Source organism: Mobula birostris, chromosome 12, assembly GCF_030028105.1.
Source record: "Mobula birostris isolate sMobBir1 chromosome 12, sMobBir1.hap1, whole genome shotgun sequence".
Lineage (NCBI taxonomy): Eukaryota > Metazoa > Chordata > Chondrichthyes > Myliobatiformes > Myliobatidae > Mobula > Mobula birostris.
Window position 1 is genome coordinate 54,410,615 of NC_092381.1, and position 22,452 is coordinate 54,433,066.

The 22,452-nt window shown below is 40.5% G+C and overlaps 1 protein-coding gene across 3 annotated transcripts in view; it reads left to right on the top strand.

The window, feature by feature from the left end:
- oma1 (OMA1 zinc metallopeptidase) overlaps window positions 1-20,903 on the top strand; it is a 61,545-nt gene extending 40,642 nt beyond the window's left edge. For 2 of the 3 annotated variants that reach the window (XM_072273815.1, XM_072273814.1), the window contains 2 exons: window positions 243-392; window positions 17,833-20,902. In XM_072273815.1, the coding sequence (XP_072129916.1) occupies window positions 243-392; window positions 17,833-18,105 (423 nt within the window). In that variant the 3' untranslated portion in view covers window positions 18,106-20,902. Of the gene's footprint in view, window positions 1-242; window positions 393-17,832 lie in introns of all 3 variants that reach the window. The other variant, XM_072273816.1, reaches the window with a different exon arrangement.
- The last annotated feature ends 1,549 nt before the right edge of the window (window positions 20,904-22,452 follow it).

A 22,452-nucleotide genomic window follows, 5' to 3' on the forward strand; every position in this document is an offset into this window, starting at 1 on the left:
AGTGAAAAAACAATCTGAGATAAAACTGCAAATATTTGAACGATAGAAAGTCAGTCAATACTTGAAAGAGAAAGGTAGTTCAACATTTCAGACAGGACACTGCTCAGCTGTATCCAAGAAGGCCACTGAATGAATTTTTTCTAATTTTAAATTTAGAACTTGAGAACTGCTGAGGGAATTTGTGTCAGCTGGTATTGTACCCAATTCCCCCATCTTTCATGTGTGACCTCTCTTGAATCTAGGCCTGCATAGATGTGAGAGCCAGCAGTGTATATTGGCGGCAGCTGGAATTGATGAAGATTGTTTCTGGTACATTTCAAATTCCTGAATGGTTTTCTACGCATCCATCAAATGAACGTCGAGTTCAACACCTGGACAACCTGATTCCAAAGGTAAATAGGAACTCGCATTACTCAGAAAAACGGAAAACCCACATGTTAATTAGTTCTGTGAGGATAACTTTGATGAATAGCCATACTGTGTAATTGTTCTCTCTAATAATTAACTTGGAGAGGCCCGAATGAGTGACCAAAGAGACTCAGTTTTCCAAGATAAGCTCTATCTCTCTCCATACATCACATAACTCCTGGAAGTGGAGCTTTTTTACCTGACTGAGCTAGGATGAAACTCAGATGTCCCTTCAACATTCAAACATACATCTTCTGTTAAAGATTTCTTTAAAAAGCAACAAACAAAACAGCCTTTTGCCTGTTTTATCCCTTTAAAACATGAATATTGGAAAATAAGTAATTTGATTATTCCTAGATAATACTTGAGAATTGATATTGACCTTGTTTGAAGGGTTTATGCCTTGGTGAGGATTCTTCTTTGTGGTTAGTTGGAGGAGCCACGGCAGAGTCGGGGTCAGCGTGACGCTGTTACAGCTCGGAGTGTTCCAGAGTTCAGAGTTCAATTCTGGCATCCTCTGTTGGGAGTCTCTGTACGTCCTCCCTATGGAATGCATGTGTTTTCTCTGGGTGCTCCAGTTCCCTCCCACAGTCCAAAGGTGTAACGGGCAGGTTAATTGGTCATTGTAAATTGTCCCATGGTTAGGTTAGGGTAAAATCGGGGTTGTGGGGTTGCTGGCGTGGTGCGGCTCAAAGGGGCTGAAGGGCCGACTCTGTGCTGTATCACTGATGCTTGCTGCTGCTTGTGTTGCAGTCTTTGCCTAGAATTGTGATACAGGATCAGGTGAATGCTGGTAGCTGGTAGCATGGGACCGTGATGAGCGAGCACTGTTTCATTATCTCATTTAGGAAGCAGTATTCCAGATCAGGTTGGATCAAGCCATTGTCACTCATTATCCAATTTAACTTCATACATTCCATCCTTGCATTTAGAAAGTGTTTTTGCTTTATTTCATTTGTAGGTGAAAAGCTGAATGTGCAGTTTTTTAGGAACAGTCTCCAGTAACACAAAAGATTCTGCAGGTGTCAGATTTCTTGAGCTGCACAGACAAAATGCAAGAGGGAACTCGGCAAGTGATGCTGTCTGACCTGTTGACTTTCTTCACTGTTTTGTAAGGTGTGCAGTACCTGCTGAGGAGTTGTGACAGGGAGAAATGAGCTAGTGGCAGGAGCATGAGCGCTCAGTCTGAACAGTCATTGCCCAACCCCTCTGTGACACAAGAGTCCATACATCTTTGTTGTCTGGTTCCTGCTGCAAGCTGATAGGCCTGCTTCATTTTCTGACAAGTTATCGAGAGAATTATTCATTTAGTTGTTTGCTTTATTCATTTATTTACGTGCTATTTATTTAGAGATACAGCGCAGAATCGGCCCTTCTGTCCCTTCAAGCCCTGTCACCCAGCAACTCCCAACTTAACCCTGGCCTAATCATGGGACAATTAACCTACTAACCAGTATGTCTTTAGACTGAGGGAGGAAACTGGAGCACCCCGAAAAAACCCACATATTCCACATGGACGACATACAGATTCCATACCAGTTACTTCAGAATTGAACTACAAACTCTGATGCCCCCAAGCTGTAGTAGTGCTGTGCTAAGCACTTCAGTACTGTGGCGTCCATAATCCTCAATTTTGGAAGGAAGGTCACTGAGGAAGTAACTGAATTGGTTGGGCCAAGGGCATCCCAAGACTTGTATTATTAACCTTCACCAATGGCAGCATTCTTCCTTTATGACTGCAACATTTGTGGTGCTTCTCCTTAATGCCTGTTGAGTTCTATATTCCCTGTCAAATACTGAGCAACACACACAAAATGTTGGAGGGACTCAGCAGGTCAGGCAGCATCCATAGAGAGGAGTAAACAGTCTTTGTTTTGGGCAGAGACCTTTCTTCAGGACTGAGAGAGAAATAAAAGGTGGGGAGAAGAGAAGGAGGCTAGCTGGAAGGTGATTGGTGAAGTCAGGTGGGTGGGAAAGGTCTAGGGCTGGAGATGAAAGAATCTGATAGGAGAGGAAAATGGACCACAGGAGAAAGGGAAGGAGTTGGGCTTCCTCAAATGCTGCTTTGACGTTAAGGGCAGTCGCTCCCACCATGCCTGAGGAATTTAGCTCTTTGGTTATGTTTGCACCAGAGCAGTGATGAGGTGTGGAAGCTGAGTGGTCCTGGCAGAACTCATAACCCGGATTGGTGATCAGATTATTGGTGAATTGGTGCCACACGACACACGTTGGTGATATTTGCCATCATTGATGATTGACAGTAAACCAGTTGGACACACGTTATTTGGGCTGGAATTATCCTGCTGTTTATGCCAAGGCAGATGCCAGTCTTGTAACTGTACTTGAAAAGTTCTGACGAGGGGCACAGATAAATCTGGAGCCAGAGCTTCAGTACCACAGCTGTTGTTTAGTCTGGTAGATTTTACTGCATTGTCAGTGTTGTCAGCCACTTCCTGATGTAATACAGAGTGAATTATATTGACTGAAGACTTGTTTCTGTGACGGTGGAGATTTCAGGAGGAAGCTGAGATAGATCCCCTACTGACTGAACAGAGTTGTGATTGCTTCAGTTTTGTCACAGGCACTCACACACTGGACCTCATGTAGTTCAAAAATTTGAGCCAATTGATTTCAGATCTCTGCTGCCTAGGGTTGTATCTGAGGGAGCTTCTAAATATAACATGAAAGGTGTAACAATATATGCCAGCTGCCCAGGATACCGATTTGTGCCGGTGATAAAAATGACTTAAAATAGTTAAAATTTTATAAGTTCATAGAACAATGGCAGTACCATTCTGAAAGCATCAAGGTGCCTGAAGTACTGGTAGTGTGATTTGCAACAGAAAATGTGAGCTAATTCAGCTGAACAGCTGAAGGTTTTAGTTGACAGGTCATGGGCTCACAGATAAAAGGGGAATTTAATTTGGAGATATTGCCACACAAATGGGAATTAAGGATAATGGCGCACACTGAACACGGGGAAACAAGAGTTAGCATGAGGCCAGCATGAAGGTGAAACTGTCGGAGTAAGGATGGGGTTAGAAATGATAGTTCATCTACTGGCAGAGTAGTGTGCCTGGAAGCCGGCGCCTGTTATTTCCACGTATTAATGAGGCAGATGATTCTGACTGTTCTACATAGATTATTTTTTTACTTTGACAGCACCATATGGTGAGAAAGTACTTCTGGAAATGTTCATAATCGGCCTGTAAACACGATCTACCTGGAATGCACAGGCAACGTGATAAGCTAGGGAAGTTTTGTTCATTAGTGACAGGAAGATGATTAACCGCTTAAGAAGTATGGTGCAGGTGGAACAGATTACAGAGTATCTGGCATTTACTGTTAAGGGCTGAATTTCTAACTTTAAAAATCAGATGACTTAATCAATAATTTAAAACCCTCCAGGAGAGTTGCTGAATATTTCATACCCATTGAGCTGTCTCAGGGATGGGAGGATGCTCCCTTGGAATCCTAGGAGATAAATAAGGATGCTGGGACATGAATAGTACGAGCTTGTAAAGTTGGCATGTCAGTTTTACAGTGCGATAAAGGTGAAAGATTTGTGAGACAGCTATTTTTAAATACCGGTTAAGAGACCTTCAGCAATGTAGATGAAAAATTCTGGGATTCTGCACAAATCACAAAAGTACTCATGGAAAGCTTCTGGATGGAATATTTCATCTGTGACTGGATGATGATAGTGGGCCTTTCGTGTTTCAGGAGGAAACATTAGTCATTGAGCAGTACAGCATAGGCAAACCCTTCAACACACTGAGATCATACTGACCATCAACCACCCATTTCTTTCATCCTCTTCTCATTCCCTCCGGATTCTACCACTCACTTTCACACTCATAACACTTTACAGTAGTCAATTAACATCAAAACCTCCCTTCTTTGGGATGTGGAAGTAAATAGGCTCATACAGAGGAAACCTATGTTGTCACAGAAGAACATGCAAACTCCATACAGACAGTACCCGAGGTCAAGATTGAAACTATGTTTCTGGTGCTTTGAGGCAGAGGCTCTACTGTGCTACTGAATATCAGCATCAGGTTTATTATCACTGTCTTATATGACATAGGATTTATTATTTTGATGCAGCAGTACAATACAAAGATATAAAATTACTATAAATTGCAAAGCAAATAAATAGTTCAAAGATAAAGGAATAATGAGATGGTGTTTACGGACCATTCAGAAGTCTGAAGGCAGAGAGGAAGAAACCACTTCTGAATCGTTGACTGTGGCTCTTCAGGTTCTGTAGCACCTCCCCAGTGGTAGTAACAAGAAGAGCACATGTCCTCGATGGTGAGGGTCCTTAGTGATGGATGATGTCTTCTTGAGGCTCTGCCTCTTGAAGTGTCCTCAGTGATGGGAAGATTTGTGCCTCAGTGCTGTAACTGGCTGAGTCCACATCCCTTCGTAGCCTCTTACAATCCTGTGTATAGGAACCTCCATGCCTGGCTGTGAGGCTACAAGTGAGAATGCTCTTCACATTACATCTATAGAAATTTGCAAGAAGTCTTTGGTGACATACCACATCTCCTCAAACTACACTGGCATGCCTTCTTCATGATTGCATCAGTGTGTTGGCTTCAGGAACTTGAAACTGCTCACCCTGTTAATTGGCCATGACCAAATGGTAGAGCAGACTCGATGAGCCGAATGGCCTAATTCTGCCAAGTCCTATGGTTTAAAATCAAACCAGAAGTTTGGTTGATTCCACTATTGTCTCATCTTCTGACTTCCCAAAGTCTGGCAAAGTACACTCAGGAATACAATGATTTCTCACTTCCTCACTGTATCCAGCGCTGACCATTCAATGAGAACTGATGTCTGTTCTCCTGACTTTCCCTTCTAAAATCCACCATCAATTCTTTGGCCTTTCTGACACTGAATGTGAGAGAGACATAGAGTTGTAGATACTTTAAACTTTTTTTTTGTTATTTTCATGAAATTTGGACTTTGCTGGCAAGGTCGTTACTTAATAAATGTAACTTATAGCCCTTGAGAAAGGTAGATGAAATTCTTCAACAAAACACAAGTCCTTGTAGTGTTTTCTCTGCAAACAAGTTTCAGGATTTTGAGCTAGATATAACGAAGAAGCAGTTACATCTTTCCATTATTAAGGTGTCGTTTCCACTCATTTTCTTTCTGGATGCAACAGATTTGGGAGGCATGAGCAAAGAGTGTGGCAAGGAGAGATGTGCATCTTTTTTCTACGTTACATGGTCCAGGCACGTGCACGCTCATGTAGATAATGAACGTGTAAAGTGGTAAACAGGGTCCAGTGATATAAATTGCTTTGCTCTATGTAGCAGAACTCTACTTATTCTGAAAATTGAAGACATTGTTTCCCTGAGTGTACTTTGCAGACTTTGGCAAGTCAGTAGATGAGTCGTTAATGCAAGTAGCCCAACTTCTGGTTTGATTGGAGACCATAAAACACAACAGAATTAGACTCATTCAGCTCATTGCATCTGCTCCACCATGGCTGATTAATATTCCCCCTCAACATCAGTCTCTGGCCTTCTCCCTGTAAACCTCTGACACACTTACTAATCAAGAACCTACCAACCTCTGAGTCAAATACACCCAAAATGGCTTCACAGCCACCTGTAGCAACAAATTATATAGGTTCACCACCCTCTAGCTAAAGAAATTCCTCCTCATCTCTGTTCTGGAGACATTCTTTTATTCTGAGTCTGTGCCCTCTACAACAATTGGAAGTGTCTTCTGGAAGTCCATTCTATCTCTGCATTTCAGTGATCAGCAGGTTTCATTGAGATCCCCCTTATTCTTCTAAATTCTAGTGACTACAGGCCCAGAGTCATCAAACATTCCTCATATGTTAACCCTTTCATTTCCAGGATCATTCTCATTATGTCTCCAATGCCAGGCAGCACACCCTTGTGTGTGTGCGGCTGGCCCACTTATATTGTGTGTGGGGAGAAGTGGGTGTGGATGATGGAGATTGTATATCGTGTATATCTGGACAGTTCAGCACCTGGACTGACTTACTGTGTCAGCCCATGGCATCGTCGAAGTTTCTGACCCAAGGTCCAAAAAGGAAGGAACTTAGGAGGTCACTGATGAGTTTGGTGGAGGGCCAGCTCAGGTCCAAATGATGAAGAATGAAGACTAGCAGCCTACAGAATAATTTTGTGTGGTTACAGATCCAAGCTGGCCCGAGTCAGAAAGTGGGAGACGCAGCTCCTGAACTATAATAAAACCTAGAAAGAGAGTGGAGGGTGAATTCAGCCTTCATTCCAGTAGACTAGCTCTTGTCCGATGCAGTTAAAAGTGCCTCACACTCTCAGGGCAGAGTGCTGTGTGATGATCTGAGGCAGCACGGGACCAGCACAAAGCACTGAATGAAGTGATGGTGGCAGTAGCACATCGGTGCCTCAGTTTGAAATGGGTGCGGTGTGGCCCGCCATTCAGCTCACAGCAGCTTGACTTGTGGAGCAGGTTGGTACTACTCTGGTTCAGAAATGCCATACCCACTGGCCAGCGTACAAAGCTAATGGTGGACTTGAGAAGGATTGAGAACATCAGACCCGGAGAAGGCCTCATAGTGAATACCCAAGCTTTGTGAATGAACTGCGAACCTTTCCTTTGTTCAGTGTGATATGTTACATTGCACTGTAACAAAATAGAATTAGTTGAGCTCCACTTAGATGTTTTAAACTAAACTCATTTGAAAATTCATGTTCCAAGTTTCTCTTGCTGTTGTTATCAGCTACTTTAACGTTAATGAGTTTGGTGCTCCAGATGTGCTGTACAACTGCTGAACATTGTATGTAATTTGTTACCTTGTTTCGTACCTTTTAAGCACCTACATTTATTATCCTTGGGATGACCTTACTCCTTTAAGCTCAGCAGGTAGTGTCTGCTGTGTCCTTGCTCACACGAGTATTTTCTGGGGGGCAGGGAGAAAAGTCAGAATTCCATTGACGAGCCCATGAATGATTTATTTAACAGGCAAGCAGCCCTACTGTGAGCTCCTGTTCCCATTCTTTGAAAATATGACACAAAAGAGATTAAAAAATGCTCATTTATGGTCATTTCTGCCATAAAGGACTAGTTGCTCCTTCAAGGTGAAAGTCAGGCTTGGATTAGTTTATTGGCCAGATTATCAAGGGGGAAAATACTGAATGCCAAAGAAACATTGTGGTATATTATTTCATCATGAGTTAGGTCACGTTACCTGATGACCTTAAAGGAGTAAAATCATCACAAGTTTATTGAACACAGGAATTAGTTCAATGATAATATGATTTGATTAGAGATGTAGTTTTATTTTATGGTCTAAAATAGTATAGCTTAATGGTTTGTAGCTGGGCACAGCTCTCTAGCTGAGGCATTAAACTAGAGGGTAGAAGAAGCAACCGAGGGCAGATTAGGTGTCAATTTCAGCTTAAAAGGAGGTTATTTACAATGTGAGTAATGATATGATTTGATATTGTTAATGTACTCCCAGTACTGGACATAAAACTTGCTTATGGGAGTGGTAACTGACCATATAGAGAAGACAAAAGTTTTGTAAAATGTGGTTTATGATATGGAGAATGTGGAAATGATTGTGAAAATTAGGATATACTGAGGTAAATTGAAATGGATTGCTCTTAACTCTTGATATGGGCATTAAAAATGGGATAAAGTGGAGAATGGCTAAAAATAGCTCACTAAAGTGGAACATTACACATTCTCTATGAAATCGAAATGTGTTTATTCTGCCTTCCCATATAGGTAAGTGAGTGCTCTTACTTTAGTGTGTGAATAGAAAAGAAGTGGCACACAAACCCATCAATTCTAAAAGCTACGTATCTAATAAATGAAGTAATGTGCTTTGTTGCAGAAAGTGGAAGTGAAATTTGACCTCTGGCCAGAACAGGCAGCAGAATGATGGCACTACCCTGTGCACATCAGAGCATGCCAACCACAACTGGAGCCAAATACGATTCATTGTTATGAAGCAGGTGCCAAACGGGTGACACTTTGTAGCTCACTTAGCTCGAGTCTGTGGCCCTTGAATTTAAGGAGGTTTTCGTGTATTTCAAAGATGTGCATACCATCTTTATTTTCAGAAACATTAAATATTATGTGAAGGAGATAATTCTGGTAGCTTTGCAAACACTGTCTTGAGCAAAAGCAGATTACCCAGTCATTAAAAGGCAAAAAAAAAATTCTAAACATGTGAAATAAAAACAAAACTGTCGGAAAATTTCAGCAGGTTAGGTAAAATGTGAATAGAGAAAAAGCTGTTTTTCCAGGTTAATAACTTTTCATCAGTACACAAAGTTCAACCGTTTCCAGCATTCTCAACTTCCAGCTGCTGATTACCTTATCACTGTCTATATGCCTTCGCTACATGTCACTTTATTGAATTTTGTATCTATATTGAATAAACCCCCTTTGTGATAGGTTTTATATGGCTGGAAGATTCATTGTGCAGGGATTTAAGGGATGCAATTTCCAACAAGAATGTGGCAAATAGATTTTATAAAATAATAGAATAGGTATAAGAGGGGTTATAGGGAAAAGATGAGTGTAGGAGCCAGTCGAATCATTGAGAATTTAAGATGGCGTTGCTGAAGCACGGTGAAGACTTGCTGGCAGCAAACAAACCTATTAACTGCTTTATTAATCACAGTTTTTCTCGACGATGATCACTACAACCAATAGCCTGTAATTTCCCTTTCTGGAGTTGAGATTTCGAACTGCTTGTATGACCTGGCAGTTTTGCAGTATGAACTGAGCAAATCCAGGGCAAAAATCAAAAAGGGCCACTTTTCAACATAATTGTATAAGGGCTAAGAGTGTTGTAAAAGCAAGCCTGAAGGCTTTGTGTGTCATTGCTAGGAGCATTCGTAACAAGGTGGATGAATTAAAAGTGCAGATTGTTATTAATGAATGTGATATAGTTGGGATCACAGAGACATGGCTCCAGGGTGACCAAGGATGGGAGCTCAACATTCAGGGACATTCAATATTCAGGAGGGATAGACATGAAAGAAAAGGAGGTGGGGTAGCATTGCTGGTTAGAGAGGAGATTAACGCTATAGAAAGGAAGGACATTAGCCAGGAGGATGTAGAATCGATATGGGTAGAGCTGCATAACACTAAGGGGCAGAAAACGCTGGTGGGAGTTGTGTACAGGCCACCTAACAGTAGTAGTGAGGTTGGGGATGGCATTAAACAGGAAATTAGAAATGCGTGCAATAAAGGAACAGCAGTTATAATGGGTGACTTCAATCTACATATAGATTGGGTGAACCAAATTGGTAAGGGTGCTGAGGAAGAGAATTTCTTGGAATGTATGCAGGATAGTTTTCTGAACCAACATGTCGAGGAACCAACTAGAGAGCAGGCCATTCTAGACTGGGTATTGAGCAATGAGGAAGGGTTAGTTAGCAATCTTGTCGTGCGAGGCCCCTTTGGTAAGAGTGACCATAATATGGTGGAATTCTTCATTAAGATGGACAGTGACATAGTTAATTCAGAAACAAAAGCTCTGAACTTAAAAAAGGGTAACTTTGAAGGTATGAGACATGAATTAGCTAAGATAGACTGGCAAATGATTCTTCAAGGATTGATGGAGGATATGCAATGGCAAGCATTCAAAGATTGCATGGATGAACTATAATTGTTCATCCCAGTTTGGCAAAAGAATAAATCAAGGAAGGTAGTGCACCCGTGGCTGACAAGAGAAATTAGGGATAGTATCAATTCCAAAGAAGAAGCATACAAATTAGCCAGAAAAAGCGGCACACCTGAGGACTGGGAGAAATTCAGAGTCCAGCAGAGGAGGACAAAGGGCTTAATTAGGAAAGGGAAAAAAGATTATGAGAGAAAGCTGGCAGGGAACATAAAAACTGACTGTAAAAGCTTTTATAGATATGTGTAAAAAAAAAAATTGGTTAAGACAAATGTAGGTCCCTTACAGTCAGAAACAGGTGAATTGAACATGGGGAACAAGGACACGGCAGACCGATTGAATAACTACTTTGGTTCCGTCTTCACTAAGGAGGACATAAATAATCTTCCGGAAATAGTAGGGGACTGAGGGTCTAGTGAGATGGAGAAACTGAGGGAAATACATGTTAGTAGGGAAGTGGTGTTAGGTAAATTGAAGGGAGTAAAGGCAGATAAATCCCCAGGGCCAGATGGTCTGCATCCCAGAGTGCTTAAGGAAGTAGCCCAAGAAATAGTGGATGCATTAGTGATAATTTTTCAAAACTCTTTAGATTATGGATTAGTTCCTGAGGATTGGAGGGTGGCTAATGTAACCCGCTTTTTAAAAAAGGAGGGAGAGAGAAACCAGGGAATTATAGCCTGACATCGGTGGTGGGGAAAATGCTAGAGTCAGTTATCAAGGATGTGATAACAGCACATTTGGAAAGCGGTGAAATGATCGGACAAAGTCAGCATGGATTTGTGAAAGGAAAACCATGTCTGACGAATCTCATAGAATTTTTTGAGGATGTAACTAGTAGAGTGGATAGGGGAGAACCAGTGGATGTGGTATATTTGGATTTTCAAAAGGCTTTTGACAAGGTCCCACACAGGAGATTAGTGTGCAAACTTAAAGCACACAGTATTGGGGGTATGGTATTGATGTGGATAGAGAATTGGTTAGCAGACAGGAAGCAAAGAGTGGGAATAAACAGGACCTTTTCAGAATGGCATGCAGTGACTAGTGGGGTACCACAAGGCTCAGTGCTTGGACCCCAGTTATTTACAATATATATTAATGACTTAGACGAGGGAATTAAATGCAGCATCTCCAAGTTTGCAGATGACATGAAGCTGGGCGGCAGTGTTAGCTGTGAGGAGGATGCAGGGTGACTTGGATAGGTTGGGTGAGTGGGCAAATTCATGGCAGATGCAATTTAATCTGGATATATGTGAGGTTATCCACTTTGGTGGCAAGAACAGGAAAACAGATTATTATCTGAATGGTGGCCGATTAGGAAAAGGGGAGGTGCAACGAGACCTGGGTGTCATTGTACACCAGTCATTGAAAATGGGCATGCAGGTACAGGAGGCAGTGAAAAAGGCAAATGGTATGCTGGCATTCATAGCAAGAGGATTGGAGTACAGGAGCAGGGAGGTACTACTGCAGTTGTACAAGGCCTTGGTGAGACCACACCTGGAGTATTGTGTGCAGTTTTGGTCCCCTAATCTGAGGAAAGACATTCTTGCCATAGAGGGAGTACAAAGAAGGTTCACCAGGTTGATTCCTGGGATGGCAGGACTTTCATATGATGAAAGACTGGATCAACTAGGCTTATACTCTCTGGAATTTAGAAGATTGAGGGGGGGGATCTGATTGAAACGTATAAAATTCTAAAGGGATTGGACAGGCTAGATGCAGGAATATTGTTCCCGATGTTGGGGAAGTCCAGAACGAGGGGTCACAGTTTGAGGATAAAGGGGAAGCCTTTTAGGACCGAGATGAGGAAAAACTTCTTCACGCAGAGAGTGGTGAATCTGTGGAATTCTCTGCCACAGGAAACAGTTGAGGCCAGTTCATTGGCTATATTTAAGAGGGAGTTAGATCTGGCCCTTGTGGCTAAAGGGATCAGGGGGTATGGAGAGAAGGCAGGTACAGGGTTCTGAGTTGGATGATCAGCCATGATCGTACTGAATGGCGGTGCAGGCTCGAAGGGCCGAATGGCCCACTCCTGCACCTATTTTCTATGTTTCTAAGTCTTGAAGCTGCAGGATTGTCGCAGCGTGGCACGTACAGGGTGCCCAGGCCCGAGAGTGAGGAATGAGCCAATGTTTGGCCATTCCTGGAGTGGACTTGAAACCGGTTCAAACCGGTAGATCTGCTGTGAGGCGAGCTGAGGCAGGGCCCCTGCTAAGAGGAAGGAATGAGCCAATGTTTAACTGATCTAAGTGCCGGGCCAGATTGGAAAGGTCAAGTAAAGGCCGAATCGAGGTGGCCAAGAGGGTATTGAAGTGTCAGGGTCCGGGTCTAAGAATGAGCAACGAGCTAAAGTTTAGTTGATAGAACGCTGGGCCATATTGGAAAAGTCAGGGTGTTGGGGCTGGAGGCGAGGGACAGGCAGGTGTTCAGCTTGCTGCTCCGTGAGGTTTACGCGACTCTGCTCTGAACTGAGACTGTGCTCTACAACCAACGGGCTCCTGGATCTGCTGTGACTTGCTTCATGGCCAGGACTGGTTTTGTAGCTGTGAACTCACTTTTGTGAACTTTAATTCTGGATGTTATTTGCTTACTTTTTATTGCTTGCATGATTTTGTTCTTATTTTACACATTGGGTGTTTGATGGTCTTTTTTAATGGGTTCTATTGGGTTTCTTTGTTTTGTGGCTATCTATAAGGAAACAAATTTCAAAGTTATATACAGTGTACATATTTTGAAAATAAATGTATTTTGAACTTTGAGAGTTTTGTGCACATTAGTATAGCCTGCTGTTATCTGTAGAGTCATAAAAACTAGAGGACAAACTTGTTGTTGAATTGTTAACGAAGCACATAATTTAAACGAACAATGGAAGCACAAGGAACCAAAAGTTGTTAAGGACCTTTACGAGTACATCCAACTTTAAGTTCACTGAATTTAAACTTACCTTTGACTAATTTTTTATTGCAATCAAGCTTTTAACACATTGCTGAATAACTCAAGGCACTAAATGCTTCCAACATTCTCCAAGTTTTAATACTGATTCTTGCAGTATCTGCGAAAATATTTGTATTATTAAAGTATTTAATTTTTCTTATTTTTCCAGGTTTAATATAATAGTGCACTAATTTCAATCAAGCATGCGTGCATACACACACACACACACTCTCTCTCTCTCTCTATCTCCCTATCTCTCTCTCTCTATCTCTCCCTCTATCTCCCTCCGGATCCTGGTTAATTGGGACACATTGGAACCAGTATATTTTGCCCCAATTCGACAAACTTTCAATTCCAAGTTCAAGTACAAGTTTACCTGTTATTCAGCCATACATGAATACCCTTGAATAAAGTCAATCAAAACAGTATTACTCCAGGGCCAAATTGCGAAACACAGTACAGTACTAACATATAAGATATCAGTAAAGTACAGTCACACAAAAAAGTATAGTCCAAGACCCTGAGTGCATGAAATAGTTAAAAGGAAACGAAAATATAAACTACCATTTAACTGAATAAAACAATTATGTATTTAAATGAAATTCAGAGCAAGTTAGAACACTAGCAATACCTCTATGTTACTATTAAACAGTATTAGTTTCTAACAGTTATTGATGGAGGTATTCATCTGCTGTGTTCTTTTGATTGAGTGTAATTGAATAAAATCAGAGGAGACATCTAATGCAGATAATGGACTGCCTTCATACAATATTTGAGATGATTTCATCCTCCAAATATTCATTTTCATTGTAACATTCAAGGTGATTACCGATAGCTTCATTATTCTTAACTTACCGTTTCTGGCATCTCCAAGACTGAATGCTTGAAACTGCGGTGAGCAAGCAGTTTTGAATTGTCTTAATGATTATTTCTCACCAATAATCAATGACAAAAATCACTGCTTTTTGAACATAAACACGTGCAACTGATGCTATTTAAAAACTGATCGCTGTAAACACGGAGTAGTGTCCACTGCCCATGCAAATGCACACAACTGATGCTAGTTAGAAACTGTTTGGCAACAGTCTCCTGTCACAACTAAATGGCGTGGGATCCCAGCTATTTTCTCAATTTAGTTTTTGTTCTTTATGAGTTGTCCCAAATAAACAGACATTAAGGTTGAAACTGATTCTCATAACTAACAAAAAAAAATCCTTTTTCACAGACAAAATTTTACTATCTACAAAGCAAAATCTGACTTCCCATATCAAAAATAAGGAGAATCAAGATGAACTGCTGATGCTTCTTTTTTGTAACCATTTGAGTAAGTTTTATAAATAATATGAAATATCTCCATTACCATCTTATCTCTGCAACTAATAATGTATTTATTTATTTATTGAGATACAGCGTGGAATCAGCCCTGCTGGCCCCTTCAAACCACGCCGCCCAGCAATCCCTGATTTAACCCTAGCCTAATCATGGGACATTTACAATGACAATTAACCTATTAACCAGAGCATCTTTGGACTGTGGGAGGAAACCAGAGCACCCGGAGGAAACCCACGTGGTCACGGGGAGGATGTACAAATTCCTTGCAAGCTGCGGCAGGAATTGAACCGGGGTCGCTGGTGTTGTAGAGCGTTTTGCTGACCACTGTGCTACTGTGCCACCCTATAATAAACACTACAATGAGAAAATTAGGTTGAAAACTATCCATCAGCTTGTTTAAAATAACAAACAATACATTAAAATAAAGATATATTTTAGTAAGATGGTAGTGATTAATTTGATTCTATAAAAACTCCTGAACCTTTATGTAGTTCTTCCACCTACTTAAGCAAGTTGGGCTATGCGTAGTGAAAATGAAGTGGATTTAGAAGGACTTTGGATTATTTTAATTCCTCTATCCAAGGATAACCTACCATATAATTCCCTGTAATATGTTTGTCAATATTTGGAAGTTTGAATCTTCTATACCTCTAATTTAAATATTGATTGCAAAGAAAATAAAATTGTGAAATTAGTCATAAATCATTTGACATTTTCTATTTTCATGCTACACTTAATACTAATTCAAAAACATACTGTGCTCTTTATACAATCCAATTTACTTACACAATTCTCCTTCGGTCCAGGTTGAAAATATTAAGATTTCCTTTTGGCAAGTGTCATCTTCGAAATGAATTCTGCAACTTTAGCTTCTGCCAGGTAGTGCCAGAACGAGAGTGCTAGATGTCTTTTTTTTTGTATCACTACAATAAAGTAATGCTCCAACAGTGTATGACTGACTGCCCTCCCCTATCATAAAAAACAGCCGAGACTGATATTAGTTTGTCTGTGAAACTTGTTAAGCAATCCATATAAATAGAGTTCATACATCACACACCTTGTTGATAAGGGTATTTAAATAATAGGGTTCCATTCGTCTCTGACAGATGTTTTAGAAGAATAGCATGGGACCTGTTAAAATTTGTTGTCTGAGATTGAGAATTTCTGGTATCAGTGAATGTACAACTCTGTCAGGAAAGTGATGAGGATGGGTGAGGTGTTCTGATGGCTATTGATCTACAGAATAATGTGGGAGTGTGGCGTAAGTGAAACAGCAGCATGTGTGTTGGTGAGTTTTAAAACCCTGTTGCAGCATCCTGCCATCTTAAACAGCATCATTATCAATGTATGAAAAATAGCATTTGACAACAGCAACATTTCAGTTTTGACATTTGCCTTTCTCTGCTGAACTGAGCAAGAGAAAGACTCTTGGAAGTTCGAAATGTGCTGACAGTATGATTTAACCACATTGCTTTAATCACGTTCCAGACACCGTAAATCACTGTCAGCATAATTAGGACACAATTATTTCTACTGATTTCCATAATAATATGGTATCTTGTTGATTGATTGGCACCCATAGAACAGATTTTTTTCAGTGCAGATCCAATTTGCATTTGTTTAGTTGGTTCATAGCCAACACATTTAGTCTGATTTCACTAAAAAATCTATTTGATGCTTGAGGTGTTCATGGGAAGAGGCAGATGCTGGAGAACGGCTAGGGGAAAAGTGGTGAGGGAAGGTAGTTATGTTATGTTGAAGCCTTCTTCCTCAAAAGCAGAACCTCCCAAAATTATGCATAATTAACTTATTTTGCTGGATGACCAGGGAAGTTCTTTCCATTGGCTTGGAAATCAATGACAAACAGTTAACTAATTAAAATTCGCACTGAGACCACAAAAATGAAAGGTTATGCCAAATGTTGTCTTCTGCCAAAAGATTGGAATATAGAATGCTTTTAAGCTCAAAAAACAAGTCAACAAAAGGGAGGGAGAGGGCAAGGCACAGCAGTTTGTGGCTACCTTAATAGAGTGCTGATACTATGGGTTTAAGTGCCCCCTTATGCTTTAGAGTAGATTTCTTATGTATCGTAATTTACTTATAACATGGGAGGCCATTAGGCCCATCAACTCTATACCAGTTCTGAGAAATTCCATCAAACATTTCTCTTTTGTGGCAGACTGTGTACAGACTGCAGCTGAGGCCAGGGGTGAATCTGGGCTACTTAAGCTAAGAGGCAGATGTGACACTATATGTTGTGGTAGTTACCTACAGAAGCCTTGGCTGCAATTGACCTTTGATGTATCGGTGTCCTGGCACAGTCATGGCAGAAATGTGTACATTGCTGGCTAAGTTCATGTCCATTTCAAGATTCTCCTGACCTTAGAGTTTTCCTGGCTCAATAATTGTGCTTCAATGTGGTGTTACTGACAGGATCTATAAAATTGTAGGCACCTTCTTACTTTCATTTCTTTTAAAGCCACTTGTATGAAAATTTGGAATGAATCAGTAATGGCTCAACCCAGTGCATGATTGTGGGGTGGACTGGACATCTAAAACATCAAAGTGGTTGGTGGAATATCAACATTAGAACAGCTTGTATGATATCATCTTCAATCTGTTAAACAAATGATCAGTGCTACGAGAATTGGGGCAACAGCTGCTGAAGGTGTTATTTTTATGCCAGGTCTGATGGGACAGCGGGAAACAAGCAGCAAACACCACTGTTGGGAACTTGGATTTCATTCTTATTTCCAGGAACCGATCTACTGCTCAGTCAGGGAGCCCGCAAAGGATTGCCCACCGAGTCCAAGCAAACTGTCAATATGATAGTAATATTTGTAAGAGTTCTCAGAGTAACACCTGCATGTCGGGAGGGAAGAATCGTCACATGTTCAGTAAAGCCCACAGTAAACATTTACAATATAGGAAGTTGGTCCATGAAAAACTGTATTAAAAATGGTGTCGAAACATTGGCTCGCATTAAACACTGACAGCACGTCTTTGAATAGGAAGGATTTCCCACTTCCCTTTTTTTGTAGCTTGGTTTCCCTACAGCACTCCAAAGCAATAGGCAGATTAAAAAGGCAAAAAAAAAATTAGGTGGAAATAAATGGGGATGTGAAGAGAAAATATGATTAGTATGTGTTCTGTAGAATGGATGAATGAAGGAATGCCAGGACCCAGTGGGGAATCTTTTGGGGCTCCCTAATTGGGCAGTAAAGCTAAATGGAATGCTGATATCATTTGATGCCTGTTCGGTGCTTATTGAAACACAGAGAATTGCCTCTGAAAGGAAAGGTAGAAGTTTAATTAGAGTAGAAATTAGGATATAAACTGAAAGAACTGTCTTGTGGTCAAGTTGGTGATTGTCCTAGACCAACCATTTAACACCTCTAGATCGAACTTGTCATGGATGGAGAATCAGATGCAGACAGAGGATGCTGCATCTTTTCATAAGGTGATACCTAAATACTGCTTTTTGGTTGTTGCAGGCTATCAAACTACGGGACGAGTGTGGGTGCACTTCATTGCCGAGCATAGACCCACGATTAGTTTTCAAGCTTAGTATGGAGGAAATGATGAAGCGCTTGAAGAAATGGGAAGAACCGATGTGCACAGTTTCTGGAACTGAACAACCAACGGGCACAGTTTCTGGAGCTGAACAACCACCTCAGCAGCAAGAGATCGGCCCAATTGTAATGCAGAGGATACCTGCAGTAATTACACTACAAGCACTCCAAAGCACAGCAGACTCTCAGAAATAAACATATTGAACTGTATTTGGTACCGTGCAAATTAGCAATTTGTGTTTTTAATTTAACTGGACAGTGGGAAACAGAAATAGTATAAGATGCAGTTGTCTCTAAAGAGATATTTCTGTGTTTTCCTAAATTTTGGGGGCGCTTCCAGTTGTTCAGTGATTATTTCTTTAATTAGGTATGGTTTTATTTTGTTCCAAACAAATAAGTTGGGAAGTCTGTTACAAGGAACAATCCAGTTTGCAACAGTCCCCAGTGGAATGTTAATTTGTAATTATGTCCCTTGGAGTCCCTGTTGCACAAAAATTTACCTTGGCAGCAGCAGCTCTCTAGTTGGTGAATCCTGTTTGAGGTAGCATAAGTAGTAGGAGCAGGAGTCTGTCATCTGGCCCGTCGAGCCTGCTCCGCCATTCAATAAGATCATGACTGATCTGACCATGGACTCATCTCCACCTACCTGCCTTTTCCCCATAATCCTTAATTTGCCTACTATGCAAAAATCTATCCAACATTGCCTTAAATATATTTACTGAGGTAGCCTCCGCCGCTTCATTAGGCAGAGAATTCCAGATTCAGCACCGTCTGGGAAAAGCAGTTCCTCTTCATCTCTGTCCTAAATCTACTTCCCTGAATCTTGAGGCTATATCCCCTAGTTCTAGTCTCACCTATCAGTGGAAACAACTTTCCTGCCTCCATCTTATCTACCTCTTTTCATAATTTTATATGTTTCTTTAAGAATTCTCATTCTTCTGAATTCCAGTGAGTACAGGTCCAGGCGAATCAATCTCTCCTCATAGTCTAACCCCATCATCTCTAGAATCAACCTGGTGAACCTCCTCTGCACTGCCTCCAAAGTCAAAATATCCTTCCTCAAGTAAGAAGACCAGAACTGCACACAGTACTCCAGGTGCAGCCTCACCAGTACCCTGTACAGTTATAGCATAACCTCCCTGCTCTTAAATTCAATCCCTCTAGCAATGAAGGGCAACATCCCATTTGCCTTCTTGATAGCCTGCTGCACCTGCAAACCAACCTTTTGTGATTCATGGCTAATTGAATACAGTGAGATATGACTGATTTGTTAAGCAAAGTATGTGAATTGAAAGTTAAAATAATCTATTTAGGAAAAGAAAGTGATTGGGGCGAAGGGGAGGATAACAAGTGAAGGGGATGGCGCCGAACAGGGCAATTTAGCCTTGAGCAAAAAAGCTGCAAGAGAATTAATATCAGCAGGAACATGTGAGACTGGTATTGAGAGCCATTGTTGTAATCAAATGTAGGTAGAAACTGCTAACATGTACTTGAAATTTGCAGTGATTTTGTTTTTTAACTCTGGTATTGTATTACTTTTAGAATTTAATTTCTCTTATCCCATCCTGAAACTTAGGAGGAAGGTTTCTCTGTTAATGGGGAAACAGCTTTTGATTTTCTTCAGCATTGTAATCCATGAGAATCTCTCAGTCCCATTCTATGTGCAGGGCTAATAATTCCTTCACTCGGTAGGGAACTAGATAATGTGTATAAAATAGGTTTTATTAATTACAATGCATTTGATGAAATTTGTATGCATAAAATTATTTTTATGATTAATCAGTCTCTTCCATTTTTATACACATCATACAGGCCTTGTACATTCAAAGAAACACAAGTTGTTTAAGTAATATATTTAGAGCATGTGCCAACCCTGAATTGAAAAAGATTTCAGCAATGTGAAATTGCATATTTCATGCTGCAAAATCACCAAAATGTTGGTTATTTTCCAGTTCATACCTGATCAGTCTACCTTTAGGTTTGATTAATAACTCACTGATGTAGTTGTTTCAGTATTTTCATTGAAAATAAATCCTGATGTACCAAGAAAGTGTTTTTTTTCGTTTGTGTGGCATTGTGGCACTGCTGGCAGATCTGTTGCAGCAACCCATATATGATCCAGAACTCTGGTGCTGTCTGCGTGGAGTTTGCATGTACTCGCTGTGTCTGCATGGGTTTCTCCTGGTGCTCCAGTTTCCTTTTGCATCACAGAGGCATGCTGTTGATAGGTTATCTGGCCACTGTAGAGTGCCCATAGTGTATAGACGAATGATAGAATCTGAAGAGAATTGATGAGCAAGTGTGGAGAATAAGTTACACCGAAAATGGGTCAATGGCATTGCTCTGTAAACTGGCATAGACTTGATGGGCTGAAAGATGTCCTTCTATATCTTAAGGAAATGTGGAAATGGTAAACTTGTTAAGTAGTATTATTAGTTACCAATTCTATTTTCAGACACAAGTGTACAGGATTTGTGGGGTAGGATTACTTAGGATTGGAGTCTAAAGTTATGAACCTAAACAATTAAGTCCAATGTAGTGTGAATATTTTTCAAGAGTGCCTCTGTCCAATTATTGTGTAATGGGAGTGTGAGGTAGAAACACGCATCAGAAATTGTTCTTAGCCCATATTTTATGGCATGTCCAGAGATTCCATTTATGAATTTGTGTTAATTTTCATTCTACCTGATTTATGTTTCATAGTTGCTATGAGGTCCCACAGATAGTACTAACTCTTGGAACATTTAAAGTAGCTACTGCAGCAGCATTTAAACACCAAGTTATTGATTTATATTTTACCCTGGCTGTCTTCGACCTACGTGTGTTCCTTGGCTTCTTCTAAGCATCTGAGCTATAGCTTCTAGGATTTAGCAGACCTCTTCTATCATGTTCTTATTGGCTATTGATAAAAACTACCAGTTATAATGCAAATGCTCCACAGCAATAATAATGTAAGTATTGCCATTATTATTATGTGTATACATAACAATGATATAAAATGCAGCTACAATTAACAATCATATTAAAGATGGTCCAAAGAAACTATAACAAAGGATTCATGCAGTTTCTTTCTCCCAATTACATCCGAGCCTCCTAGCCTCTTCCAGATTTTGCACACAGTCACCAAACTCCAGACAAGAGGTGAGGTAGAACTGCCAATGCGATTAGGGCAGATTTCAGCTGAGAAACTGTAATAAAACAAGTAGAACAGGGAAATAAATGACTAGCAACATAACTGGCCCAAGGAGGGTATACTCTTATCAGATGCAAACCCGTTTGATATACCATTTAATTGTTTTGAAATTGTTTTTTGTGGATGTCCACTGTAAAAATATGGGTGCTGTTGATGAAATAACTGAATACTAAAGATATTTTTAATTGTTTCAGAATTTTCTTTCAATTGAATTTCATCAATTTTCACATTTTCCTCTGCATCACACTTTACTCAAAAATAAGGCCGTCAGAATTTCAAGCAACACACACAAAAAATGCTGGTGAACGCAGCAGGCCAGGCAGCATCTATAGGAAGACGTACAGTTGATGTTTTGGGCCGAGACCCTTCGTCAGGACGAATTTCCAACATCTGCAGATTTCCTCGTGTCTCAGGATTTCAGATCTGATTGTAGATTTTGCATATCACTGCAAGTTTATGGAATCTGCAACTCCATCTGGCTAAAACTTACAACATTTATCTACTGTGACCATGTAGCTTTGTCACACCCCTCAACTCTTACACTACTTTCTTCCAGTAATTTCCTTGAACTGTTGTAACTTCGGCTGGACCAAGTTTAGCTGCAAATGCACTGAAGGCAATGCAGAGAACTGAAAGGAGCTTCATTTTAAAATTAATTTCTGCTGGAGGATAATTTTCTAAAAAGCTTGGGACCAAATTACCATTGACGATATTTTAGAACCCACACAATCAAAACATAAATGCCTATTGTACTCACTAGAACCAATAGTGAGGCAGGATGTCTTTTTTTGGCTTTTTGAAAACTAAAAGCAGCAGATACTGGAAATGCAAAACAATTTTGTATACCATGGGAGACTGGATTCCAGTCACCAGGGTTGTGAGCAGGGTGGGTTTCTTTACCTTAGAAAACGGTTAAAAGTATGCCCTCAATTAGAGTCAGAGCAGGAAAAATTATTTAAAAAGGGAAAAGGCAAGGGATTATGTATGCAATATTCATAACAGGATGAATTAATGGGTCAAATAGAACTGTATCTGCATTTAATAGCCACTACAGAGGCGTGGTTGCTATGCTATAATATGTTCCTGAGAGCTTAGCAAAATTGAAAAAGAAGAAAGGATGCTGTAACGGGAAAGAAAGTGATGAAAGCAATAGAAAAGAAGAATATATAGTAATAATATACAATGTAGTGAATTATAGAGTGGCACTGAGCTGTGATGCTCATTGAGATCTTGCCTCAGACAGTTGGTTGTTTTGGTTGCAAGGATTGTTTTGAGGACAGCCAGGGGAGTTAGAGGATCAGGTTAGGGTTTAGGAGGAGTTGGAGGTCAGGGTCAGTAGCCAGTGGTCA